The 11,884-nt window shown below is 46.3% G+C and overlaps 5 protein-coding genes across 5 annotated transcripts; 3 read left to right on the forward strand and 2 right to left on the reverse strand.

The window, feature by feature from the left end:
• Positions 1-367: 367 nt before the first annotated feature.
• On the reverse strand, positions 368-2,712 carry GGI43DRAFT_387515 (HET domain-containing protein; the record flags this gene model as incomplete). The annotated part of the gene is made up of 2 exons (XM_083203942.1): positions 368-2,103; positions 2,166-2,712. 2 exons carry the CDS (start codon positions 2,710-2,712, stop codon positions 368-370), a joined length of 2,283 nt encoding a protein of 760 aa, XP_083056714.1.
• A 104-nt stretch (positions 2,713-2,816) lies between these two features.
• On the forward strand, positions 2,817-4,656 carry GGI43DRAFT_216004 (uncharacterized protein). The gene is made up of 8 exons (XM_083200273.1): positions 2,817-2,961; positions 3,023-3,146; positions 3,231-3,349; positions 3,431-3,433; positions 3,485-3,496; positions 3,559-4,121; positions 4,328-4,358; positions 4,421-4,656. Exons 2-8 carry the CDS (start codon positions 3,137-3,139, stop codon positions 4,430-4,432), a joined length of 750 nt encoding a protein of 249 aa, XP_083056715.1. The 5' UTR covers positions 2,817-2,961; positions 3,023-3,136; the 3' UTR covers positions 4,433-4,656.
• Positions 4,341-5,977, forward strand: GGI43DRAFT_216127 (uncharacterized protein). Its single transcript, XM_083200275.1, has 5 exons — positions 4,341-4,358; positions 4,426-4,673; positions 4,720-5,352; positions 5,415-5,525; positions 5,593-5,977. Exons 2-5 carry the CDS (start codon positions 4,560-4,562, stop codon positions 5,911-5,913), a joined length of 1,179 nt encoding a protein of 392 aa, XP_083056716.1. The 5' UTR covers positions 4,341-4,358; positions 4,426-4,559; the 3' UTR covers positions 5,914-5,977.
• Position 5,978: 1 nt separating this feature from the next.
• GGI43DRAFT_216289 (Bud-site selection protein) lies at positions 5,979-7,900 on the reverse strand. Its single transcript, XM_083200276.1, has 2 exons — positions 7,506-7,900; positions 5,979-7,433 (listed from the first exon to the last, which is right to left on the reverse strand). Exons 1-2 carry the CDS (start codon positions 7,692-7,694, stop codon positions 6,135-6,137), a joined length of 1,488 nt encoding a protein of 495 aa, XP_083056717.1. The 5' UTR covers positions 7,695-7,900; the 3' UTR covers positions 5,979-6,134.
• On the forward strand, positions 7,816-9,334 carry GGI43DRAFT_216669 (SDR family NAD(P)-dependent oxidoreductase). The gene is made up of 4 exons (XM_083200277.1): positions 7,816-8,184; positions 8,279-8,828; positions 8,907-8,929; positions 9,003-9,334. The coding sequence occupies exons 1-4, from the start codon at positions 8,094-8,096 to the stop codon at positions 9,224-9,226; spliced, it is 888 nt and encodes a 295-aa protein (XP_083056718.1). The 5' UTR covers positions 7,816-8,093; the 3' UTR covers positions 9,227-9,334.
• The last annotated feature ends 2,550 nt before the right edge of the window (positions 9,335-11,884 follow it).

Consider the following 11,884-nt stretch of genomic DNA (forward strand, 5'->3'; position numbering starts at 1 on the left):
AAAAAAGGAGAGAGAGTCGAGGGAATACGAATGGAAGGATTTTCATGGTGTTGTTGGTTTAATGTCTGCTAGCCGAGACAAGCGCTGGACTACATGCAGCGAGTATCCTTGCTCCCGAGACATAAATTAATATGCACATCACGGATTAAATCCCTGGCATTTTGGACCACCAGAGAGCTGAAATAAGAGCACGGTAGCGTTCATGCATGCATGTTCTGCTCATTAAGGACGGCTTCGGTTGTTGCAAGGCGTGATCTGTGATACAGTTACGTTGCCCAGCGACAGGCTAAACAAGCAATGTAGTAGAAAGAGTGTGTCTTCTAGAATAATGTCAAGCCAGTGGAGGTTCTTGATTTTCCTCTCATATCTAAATGATCCGAAACGTACGCTCTTCACACTCATCAAAATACTTCCTACCTCCCTTCTCATCAGCCAAAGAATGGAACAATCCAACTCGCCAGTATTCATCGTCTGCCTTTCCAGTCGGATAAAGCAAAAGGCCATGCATGACTTCAAGTGGCGGATCGTCCTCTTTGATTTCCCACTCCTGCGGCTTCCTGGAAAATGCGCTCGCATTCTTCGTATAGCTGCTGGAAATGAGGAGCATCATGATTGCATGAACAGAATCTCCCGCTTCTGAGAGCTGCCTACCGCCATCATTTGTCACTCTCCAGTCGAGAGCACACTGAGCGACGTATTGGTCGTCTTCGATAGCTAGCCACTCACATTGCACATTGAGGTAAGGGGACATAAGAGGCAGCATATGAAGTTTTCCGCCAGGGATGTTGCAGGCTTTTCCGCGGATCAAGATGTGTCCACTACGCACAGGACCATATATATCGCCGTAGTTCCTCGTCTTGGCTTCGAGGATCTCGCACTCGGGCTGCATTATCCCGTCTGAAAGGTCAAAATGCAATTTACTATGATGGTTTGCCCATGACCACGATGGCGCAATGTATTCAGGCGATTTTGACAATTTTCTCATCAGCCCATGGAAAGTCTTGCGCTGCCTCCTACCAATCTTCCAGAGCAAGCCGCGATGGAGATTCTTCTTCCACAAGCCAGCCACATATGTATCTCCGCTCTTGCTGGCGACAAGCTTCGCATACGAAGACACCGCAGAGAGCCTATCGGTCTCGTACGTGAGATTCTTTTCGCAGTAATTAAGCATTGGATAATACCATCCGTCGTAATCATAGTCGCCTCTCCATGGCTCAGACGAATGAACAATCGAAATTTCAGCATTCTCATCAAGGCGATCTAATCTGTCATCAATGATTGTGTCCTCTGTTCTCATAATATCGACAGGCTTGAGAGAATCCCAATACATCATTAGCTGTCCAAAATATAGCTTTCTCATGGAAAACATATCCTCTTGAAACGTCCAGCCGCGAGTCTGCCAGATTGAATTCTGGAGTTCTAACGAGACTGGTCGATCTGAGAAGCTAGGTGCAGCACGTATGGCAGATTCTGCGTCTAAATAAGAGTAGGGCATATGACGAAGAAAAAACGAGCCGCAAACATCCCACTGGCGGTTTTGGTAACTGATCTTGATACTTGGGTTCCGCTCCAGAAAGCCCTCATTGCATGTTGCTGTACGTAGCAGTATAACCGTGGCCAAGGAATTTTGAAAGATCTCTGCCATCATTCGAGATTCCTTCTCCCAGTCCTCATTGTCATCTTGAATGATGCACAGAGCATCAATCCATATGTATTTCACGCCCAACGCACGCGCAACACGCACGGCATCTTGATACGCTTTGGGCATGGCGCAATAAGAGATGGATTTTTGTAAATGAGAATAGTTACTTTTTGTAGTCTTTAGCGAAGGACCTTCTTTCCCCCAGCAGTAGCTCAAAGCCAAATATGGCTGAGGTTTTTCATCCATGCTGGGATATCCATGGGTCTCCACAAGGCGAATCAAGCCCGACTCTTTTCTACTCTCAATATGTAGCAGTCTTGTGGGCCGAAAGAGTGCCTTTAGAGCCACCATTTCCTCTTTACTGCCCAAAACCCATTTCTTTAATGTGAAGATGCCGGCTGGCGATATAACACTGTCGGGAATACGCTTTGTGTAGATGTCAAGTACTGAGGCGCATTCATCTGAAAACCCGGTCGTGTTAGAGGAATTATCTCAAAGCAAAGAGAGTCAACATGAATCATACCATTCAAGTTGGCACTGACACGAAAGGTAAGATAGTCAAATCTGTGCCGAGGTCTAACAAAAGCAGGACTGTACACGGTAAAAGCTGTCAAACCAGGATTCCAATAATGGCGGATCCGTAATAGCTCAATTGTATCATCGGGAAGGCGTTCCAAACGAAACCGCTCGAAATGTTGGATCATGGCATTCCGAAGAAGGCAGCAGAAACCACATCCAGCGTCTGCGGACTCGGCCAGACGTGGAAGTGAGGGAACGATATCCTTGCGATGATATTCTAGATCCTCTTCGAATCCGGGGACATCTGCTTTCAACTCTGGAGGCTTTCTACGATCCCAGGGAGTGGTATGTGCAAGGCGTAAGTTTTCTAGCTGCAGCACGCTGCAGTGCTGGCATAGTTTCTGAGAATCGCTCAGAACAGATTCTGGGATATCTGAGAAGTTATAGTGGAATGTATCTTTGGGGGCTATTTTTGCATGAGATGGGGTTTCGATTGTTTTGGCGAAATATTCGAGCTGACCACGCCTGTCAAAAGTAAAGAGCCCCGCCATAGTCTTTGGGTACTGGATATCTAGTTGATGAGAATCTTCCTGTAAAAATTAGACGATTTGCAGTCCTCACATTGATGATGGGCTTGTGTCTCATTTATTCATAGCAGTGGTGGATATGCCTTGTCAGCTCCGCCTTGCTGCCTAGCTAAGCTCCCCTGTATCATGGGGTAGTTGATGCATTCTCTTCTTGCGCTCCGTAAGCAGCCGCTTTGTTGGTCTTGCGCGATGCACACTCGATCACAGCCTGATGCATGTTTTATAATCTGGTTGGCCTGACGGATTTTTGTTTAACCCGAAGAGATGCACTTAGCTATATATTTAAATGGTTGGGCTGGAATTGGGCAAGCGATCTGAACTTGACGTTTGCAAGATTTCACACCATCACTTAATTTCACTCGAATTGCCAAGTTACGATTAGTTCCAAATGTCTTCCTGTGAGTATTTATTTATATGATTCACGTAATATTGATCGTTTTATGGCTAAATTTAACTCGATTAACTCATCATTTTTATTATAGCTAATCACTTCAATATTAAACGCAAAGCTCACCATTTTTCGAGGCAATCTGACGAAAGCTGGAATCCTTTCCGCCATGTCGGGGACTTGCCTCTGCCATATAGACGGGATTCATGGGAAGTAAGTTTATTTATTAGGTGATATTATGCTATGGTTGAAGAATTTAACGAAGTAACTAATTTGTTTATATTTGTAACATAGCAAGTAGGTTAATTATCAACGTTTGTGTTAAGCCAATTACTGATCTTCTCAAAGGGCAATCTGGAGGCAAGATTCCTAGCCATAGTCGGTCCGGAAAATAGCTAACAGTTGGGCAACTGCAACTACAGAAAAAAGAAGAAGAAGAAAGAAGGGAAATGGAGAAAAAGAAGAAAGAGAGAATAAAAGTAAAAATGACAAATCAGCGAAAGAAAGAAGAGCTTAGGAAATATGCTGCTCTTGATGCCCTCGTTTTACCTGCCCATGTGTGGGGGTTTTGGATGGCAAAATCTGGAGCTTATGAGCCCTTGAAAATTCCTATCCAGCTTGCATACGCACTGCCTCATACCTTTGCTAGGCTAAATTTCGCTCAATGCATCCCTCAAGATGGTAGAATCGAGCTTAGTTTCGACTTTCACTGGGATCACCGTGGAGCCAATCGTGGAACCAAAAATCAAAGCAAAGACTTTCGAAGTATCTTCATTGAAGAAGCTAATTTGACTACTATCGAATCTCTCGACTCGTTTTGGGACGCTATTCAAGCCTTTGGCCATTTTATCATCTGGGACAAGCCCGAAAGCTCAGGAATACTAGGGCCACATCATTACGTTATGTATAACATAGGATGCGATGACCCACACGGCATTATACATGAAAATTATGATCCCTGGTTCGAGCACAAGAAAGAAGAACGGTAAGCCTATCCCTTTTCTTGGAAGCCACCCCGATTATAAATCTAACCTGCATTATGACCAGGTTTGGATATCATCCTATGGTTTCTCACTGGGAAATGGCTCCACAAGCCCGTGGCCAAACGCTGTATGATGGCACTACTCCGTGCCAAAGGATTATGTGCGTAACTTTCTTGACTATGAACCCATGATATGCTAACCCAAGCAGAGTCTGTCAAGGACTGTCACTTGTTCTACCAGTAAGGCCAAGCTATAGATATCTTCCTTTCCTTGCTATGGGTAACGAAGATGATCCGATCAGCATAGCGATTAATCTTCACATATTATGCCAACGAAGGGCTAGTAGCGCGACAACGAATCCATATTCAAATCTTGGTAATGGGTTTCACATTACTTTCTATGAGATATTACCACAAGGAAGCCCTATCGGTGTAATTGAAATGAGTCGTCAAAGGGATCTGAAAATCGGTTACCTCTACGGAAAGCCAGACAGAAATAGCGGCAACAATAGTGGGAAAAGCAATGGACCACCCTTTCGAGAAAGCTCGTTTACAGTAGGCCCTCATCTCTAGATAAAGAAGCTCATTACTAACTGTATAGATAATCCCTGCCAGAAATTTTCCAGAGAAAAAATCTGATTCTCAATCTACTGATTCTCAATCTACTACCCAAGGCCATTGGACGGTGCTGATTCTAAGCCCTTCTAACTTTTTTATCCAACCAGAAAAAATGGATACAGACTGGTCAGTGGTTGTACACGAGACAAGCTTGCTAATTGCTGAAGCGACTATTATCGTCGATGCTATTAGAAAAGTTGAAGACCGATGGAGACAACTCAATGGGTATATTGGAAGCTTGCTAATTGAAGATTTCATGGATCCAAAATCTTACACAATGCTGCTCTTCGATGATGAAACTTTTAGTCGGTCAAGACTCTATTTTTGGATTACTGGTTGTCTCAACGAATTCGACACAAGCATCGAAGATAATATTAAACAATGGAAGTTCTTCCGGCAAGCCCGAATTGATCTCCAATTTGATTTATTGCGTAGCAGATTGGAAATATTTGGAGATGAATTAATAACCCCTTACCATGATATTGAAGCAATTCAACAGGAATTGAACAATCTTCGAACCCTTGACGATCGAGGTGAAAAAGTTCGACAACAATTAGAAGAGTTGCAATCTCAATTCCGAGCAAAGTTAGCAACTGTACAGACTCTACGCGATGGTGTAAGTGTCAAACTGTCCACTTTTACTATATTTTGGAGACGTTAGGCTAATAAATTTGATAGCTTTTCAATGCTAGTGCTCTCATAGAGAGCAGATCATCCACTAGCCTAGGCCAAAATGTAAAGCTCCTCACTTATGTGAGCATTGTTTATCTACCATTGGCATTCTGTGCAGTAAGTATTTGGAGATGAGTGCCTGTTACTCTATTATTAATGAGTTACCGGCTAAACTGAATCATAGGCTCTTTGGGCCGTACCGGATATATCGAATAATGATACAAGAAACCCCTTTATCATAACTACCTTTCTTGTAGGATGCGCGACTTATATAGTGGTATTTAATCTCGAGAGTATTGTAGATTTTCTAGGGAAATTTTATACTGGCTATCGATCACGAGTATTAGAGGGCATGAGCGAAGATCTTGACTCATTCTGGCAGACTCTCCGAGAGCGATTTGAAGAGTTCCCTCCAAATGACGAGCAACGAAAGCCATCTGAGTGGTGGATTATTCTTTACCAAATGCAGAAGTGGTTAAGAAAGACCAAATTAAAATCTCAATAGGCATACGCTCTTATTTACAAGCTTTAACATCTACGCAATTGACAAGATTCACAATCAACCCCCGATATACCAATTTTAATAGCATTTGGGTTTGGCATAAAGTGTATGCCATAGATGGCTTGTATTATTGTCGCAAAATCTTCAATTGCGATATATCTATAATAACTCTCATACTGCTCCCAGATGCAATAGGCATATGTCTACTATCCATCACAATTTCGCTAATCAAAAACAATCTTCGAGCCAGCAAACGCAGCACCCTTCTGCTGCTCCTTTGCCTTCTTTCGAGCCTCCCAACTGGGATGTAACGGCCCCTCATTATCCTTCTTGGTTGGCTTGGGCGGAGGGGCTGGTCTGCTTTCCTGGTACGCATTTGCTCCTCCTCGGCCCTGTGAATATCCTCCTCTACCGCCAGCCCCCGCAGGTGCGCGGCCGCCCTTCTTCCACGGCTTTCGACCCTGGTCGTCTGGTCCTACAGCACCGCGCTTCATGTCCCAGCCGGAATCTCTGCCGCCCTTTTCGGCTTGCTTTTGAAGATGCTTCGCCTTTGTTCCGTATTTCTTCTCCCAAATGGCTTGGCGTGCGCGCTGTCCACGACGTTTCTTGGGCGGGGCGTCGATGTCGGATGCGGATTCAGATCCAGAGATGTAGCCGCCCATGAGTGTGGGAAGGAAAGTGGAATCACCCGGCCGAGCTGCTTTCAATGCCGCCTTGGCAGCCCGCTTCTTCTTGTCGTCTTCCTTCTTCTCCTTCTTGCTTTTCGTGACCTCGGGTTTCGGCTCATCGTCGTCATCGTCGTCGTTGCTCGACTTCTTTGGCTTCCTCGTTGGTAACGGTGAAGGTGAGCGCGAGCCGCTTATGGAATCTAAATCTTCCTCGTCTTCATCTTCGGCTTCGGACCCTGAACCGGATACTGATATATCATCTAGATTGACCTTTTCTGTCCCTCGGTACTTTGCCAAGAACTCCTCGTCAAATTCGTCCTCGCTCTCGTCAGACGAGCCACCCAGTAGATCATCATACTTTGTCACCGCAGTTTCCTGATCAGAGCCTTCCAATTCTTCAATTGTCGGCCTGGGCTCGTCTGCATCAGAGCCAAAACCCTCAAACTCAGATTCGCTATCAGGCTCTTCTTCCACAGGCTCTGGCTTCTTCTTCTTCTTCTTTGAGTCGGTTGAAGGCTTAACGTCCTCCTCGTCACTCTCCTCGTCTTCCCTATCTGCGGGCTGCTCTTCTGTGTCTTTTCTCTTGTTCCTCACACGTTTCGACTTGGTTGGAACGGGTACGCCGAGCGTTTCGCAAATGTCTGTAATCGCACGGTCGAGCGCATTTCTGGTTGAGGTTGCGCTGCAAAGAATGCTTATAACATTATTCTGCAATGCAATCTCTTCTGGAGAGAGGGTTGGTCGCGGAACCTCAGCGCGGAGCTCCTCTGGGATGTCCTCTGACGTTTCTATGGCCTTGATTCGGAGAAGATTCGAGTGCAGGTGGTGTCGGGCAGTTTGCCGCAGATCGAGAGACTTTATCCTTGCTGTTAGCTTAAACAACCCCTTTTATTTGAGAAAGAACATTGATTTGGCTGTAGAACAAACTTTTAAAACTTCATACTCGCGGTTTAATCTAGTCTTCTTCGCGACTGTGATTCCAGGCTCGCGCAGCTTAGTGCTGAAGCGTTTTCGCTCAAAGACTTTCGCAGAGCTAAGAGCTCGGAATATATCAATTCGATATTTTTCTAATTTATTCTGTACGGTGTCTGCGACGGAGCGCTTTCGTTTGGGCATGTTGACAACAATTTTTTTTCTGTCTTGGGCAGCTTGAAGCTAAGATAAGATCTTGATCGCAATTGTCGAAAAAAAATCCAAGACCCCTGTTCAATATTGCTAGCGTGGTGCGCGTCCGGGAGTAGCACTGTGTGAAATAGGGCAATTTGGTAGGGATGTAGTGCTGCTCTTTCACTTTGGTACAGTGTATAGATATTTGAAGATAGGTAAACCGGAGAGAATGGGCCGAATTGCTCAACTTTGAAGATGGTGGGGAATGGAGACTAATATATTACCAAGCTTTTGAGTGAGGGGTCGAATAAGAAATCTCAAGACATCACGCAAAGTGTAACTGGATAAGAAGAAAGCTGAATAGCTGAAGATCAGGCTTCATCATCTCCAATTTAAATCCTAAGCACAATGGCGACTCAAAATGTTGATGAGGCTGTTGTGGCCAATAATCTCTTCAGTGTCGATGGGCTTGTGGCTTTCATTACAGGTGGCGGAACTGGTAAGCATCTGGCCTGACAAATCTTCTCTGCTTTATTCGACCAGACAGATTTGTTTTAGGAAATACAACGTCTTAACTCTTCGCTTTTATGCAGGCATCGGTCTGATGATGGCCCGAGCAATGGCCAGAAATGGTGCGGCCAAAGTCTATATCGGTGGGCGTCGGTTGGAGGTGCTTGAAGCTGCCGCAGCTTCCCTAGGCCCAAATGTCGTACCTGTTAAATGCGATGTGACCTCTAAGGAAAGCTTACAGCAGGCTGTCGACTTCATCAAGCAAGACGCTGGCTATCTGAACGTCTTGGTCTGCAACTCAGGTATTGGTGGACCTCAGTCTATCCAGCTCCAGGACGACACGTCCATTGAGGATTGGGCAGACTCAAACTGGGACATCAGCTTTGAAGATTACACAAATACCTTTGCGGTTAACACAAGCGCCGTCTGGTATACCGCCATTGCATTTGTGAAACTTCTCGATGCAGGAAACAAGAAAGGTAACCTGGAGCAAAGCTCTCAAATCATTGTCACCAGCTCCATTGCCAGTTTCAACAAAGCCGCGCCAGGAGGCTGGGCTTATGGCCAGTCAAAAGCGGCCGCAACACACGTAGCCAAGCATCTCTCAGCCGCACTGCCACGATGGAATATCAGGTAAGTGACGTCGTCGTCTACAAGGGCGTTGCCATGAGCAAGCAATTTCAAATAGCTGACGAGTCATTTATCATCTAGAACGAACTGCATTGCCCCAGGATGTAAGTAATATCAATTTCCGCCATCGGAGTAGAGATACCATGATAACCTCGGATACTGATATTTGCCGCTTAGTGTTCCCGAGCGAATTGGCCGCACCCATCGTTAACCGCTTCAACGAAAATTCAGATACCCCAGGCAAAGTGCCCGCGCAGTTCATACCCTTGCAGAGAATGGGTAACGACCAAGACATGGCTGGAACCATCTTGTACCTGATTTCAAAGTCAGGGGCCTACTGCAACGGACTTGTCATTGTTATTGACGGCGGACGACTTTTGAGATTTCCCTCGTTGTACTAGATTAGTAGATACTGGAGTATATGTGCTTTGTGTATATAATTAAAAACGAACAGTAGTCGTCAACGCTTTACAATATGTGAAATCTCTCCATGATACAACATCAATGACTGTAAAGGTGGTACAGAAAATAGTAGTCTATCACCAACAAGATTTAGCTAGTGGAATCTCGAAATAACCATACTCTAATTGGATATAGATAATAGGGCTAAGAACAAAATGTATAAATATCATCACTGCCGGTGCGGAAACCGAGATTTAGGACTCGGTGTCCGATATGAGATTGAGGCGTCCACTGATCGAATTAAGTCCACAGCGGAGCTCAGTCCCGCGATGGTTGGCTTAGGCACGCACGTTAAATACAATAGCGAGGTCGGAGAGCCTATCAGCAGCCAGCAATTAGAGAGACAAGTGGGATATGGAATGGGCCTTTCCCGAACGCGGATACCATGGTTGAACCTGGATGTCGAATAATCTTAGCATCTTAGCTAATGAGCTATCTCAGACCCGGTAACAAGTTCGGATAGCAGATATCGGGAATTATCGGTTGAAGCGCGGCAGCTACGCCCGTTCGACGGCTATTGTTATCGCCAGAAGGCTTAAGCGCAGATATGAGCTGGGCATCAATTTCACGGGCTGAAATGATGAGGAATATTTGATCGGAATGAACGTGCATATGTGTACATGGATTGATCTGATCGGATAGAAGCAGCGTTTGCCCCGAGGTATTGGCTGGTGGTCGTTCGCGGAAAAAAGGAACCGACTGACTCTGTGATGTTCCCCGCAGATACGGAGTACATACAAAGGAGAAGCCCTTTTCTGAGCAGTAGTAGATGGCGCTATACTAGAATGGCGATAACATGGCTTCTAATTTTGTTGCATGTTAGTTCATCTGGTGCAGATAAGCTGGTGGACGGTGAGACAAGGAAATTCCAACACTGCGTCAGGTACAAGTTAATAGCAGTATGTACGGTCACTATATGCATCACTTGCTCACATGGCAATGAATTGACTGGATTTCCCAGTCGCCAAAAGGGATGCCAACCTTACTCTACGCTGTCTTGACTCTCGGTTCCTCTAAAGCCCGCCATTTAGCCAGCTAGGATTCGATTCAACGACTCCACAGCAGCCATCAAGTCGATGCAAGAAGCTCGGGCCAGCGCGTCCTTGCTGGGGCTTTGCTCCATAACCCGGGTGGGTTCTTGGAATCTGGCCCACCCGGCAGTCGGATAGAGACAAAAGATAGCAGAAACCCACGGAGACGTCATTGATGAGGCATGTGCAAGACTTGGTAAGACAGGACTTGAACCTGATGCCAGCAGGATCAAGCATGTGAAATGTCGCCCATCCGCCGAATCATGGTAGCAAATCTCTCGCCAATCGCCCAATGAGATATGCACAGGCTAATACGAAAAAGCTCCGGAGCTTGTTTCGTGGCTGACGAAAACGCGCCTGCGACTGCAATCGAGTGACGTCGCATCGGCTGGATGGACTCCTGGACTAAGCTACAGTATGATGCCTGAAAGCAGGACATGGCGCAACCCCGCATTCTTGGGTGTGATGCACGCGTGCAGACCTCGAGTTAAGCAGCTAATAGTCGAACGCCATGAAGCCTGTTGGGATTGAAGATTCTCATGTGCTGGCGGCGCTAGCGATGATTTTCAAGCATCGTTGAGCAGGCAAAGAGCAACCAGTGTTTGGCCTCCATCCCTGGATGTTTGATGCTGGACAGCGCAGAAACGAGCGTGTAAGAGCCAGAGCCAGAGCCAGAGTCAAGCTGCTGCAATCAATATCCCGGCAAATGAATACACATGTACTATTAGGTACACCTGCAAGCTCTTCCGTAATAATAACATACAGTAGCACTTAAAAAAAGAGCCGGCTGCAAGGAAGCGTTCCAGGCAGGAGCTCACTGGACCACCTGAGGGAGCCTAAACCGGTTTTGCAACTCATGTACCAAGATGCATGGCCAAAGTATTGGATTCGCATCACCATGTGTTTTCAACTGCCACCGCGGTCGATTCATCATCGCTGCATCACAATGGCCAATCGTGCTGGCGCATGTGTTGTCGCAAAAAATGTCCCATCAGCCAGTATCAGATGCCGGCGCAGCGCCACGCAAGGCACAGGCAATGACTAGCAAGGTTGACACGCTCTGGTGGTTGGCCGCTGCTCCGTAGCCATGTTGGGGATGCATCATATGCTTCCCCCGCAATTGGACATCCGGGATACCGAGTCTAGAGGCTGTTGTTCCTCTCCAACGAGGTTGTCTCTCCGCACGGTGAACATCTCCTCGCCACATGATGGAGGGTCGCCAGTGGACGAGAGCGGCTGCCATGCTTATGATCAGCCACGACGTGCACTAAATATTAAATGCTCGACTGGCCGGCTGTTCTGCTCTTGCTTCCTTTTGAAACCTTCATAGCACCTTCGTGACGACTTTGCCTGCTATCTGCTTCATCGCTTCAATCTCCTCGCGCAAACAGTGCTGTATACATCGGGTCTCATCCTGAGGTGTATCTGAATCCCATCACGTCTCACACTTGATCTGCGCTCCGCAATCACTCAACCATCCGCCCCGGCACATTCCAAATCCGGGCTCCAGACAGCGTTGAATTGCTGAGCTAGCAAAACATCACTTGTTCTCGGTATTTGGCCTGG

This window comes from Trichoderma evansii (genome assembly GCF_050947405.1).
Source record: "Trichoderma evansii strain SZMC 28006 chromosome Unknown GGI43scaffold_25, whole genome shotgun sequence".
Lineage (NCBI taxonomy): Eukaryota > Fungi > Ascomycota > Sordariomycetes > Hypocreales > Hypocreaceae > Trichoderma > Trichoderma evansii.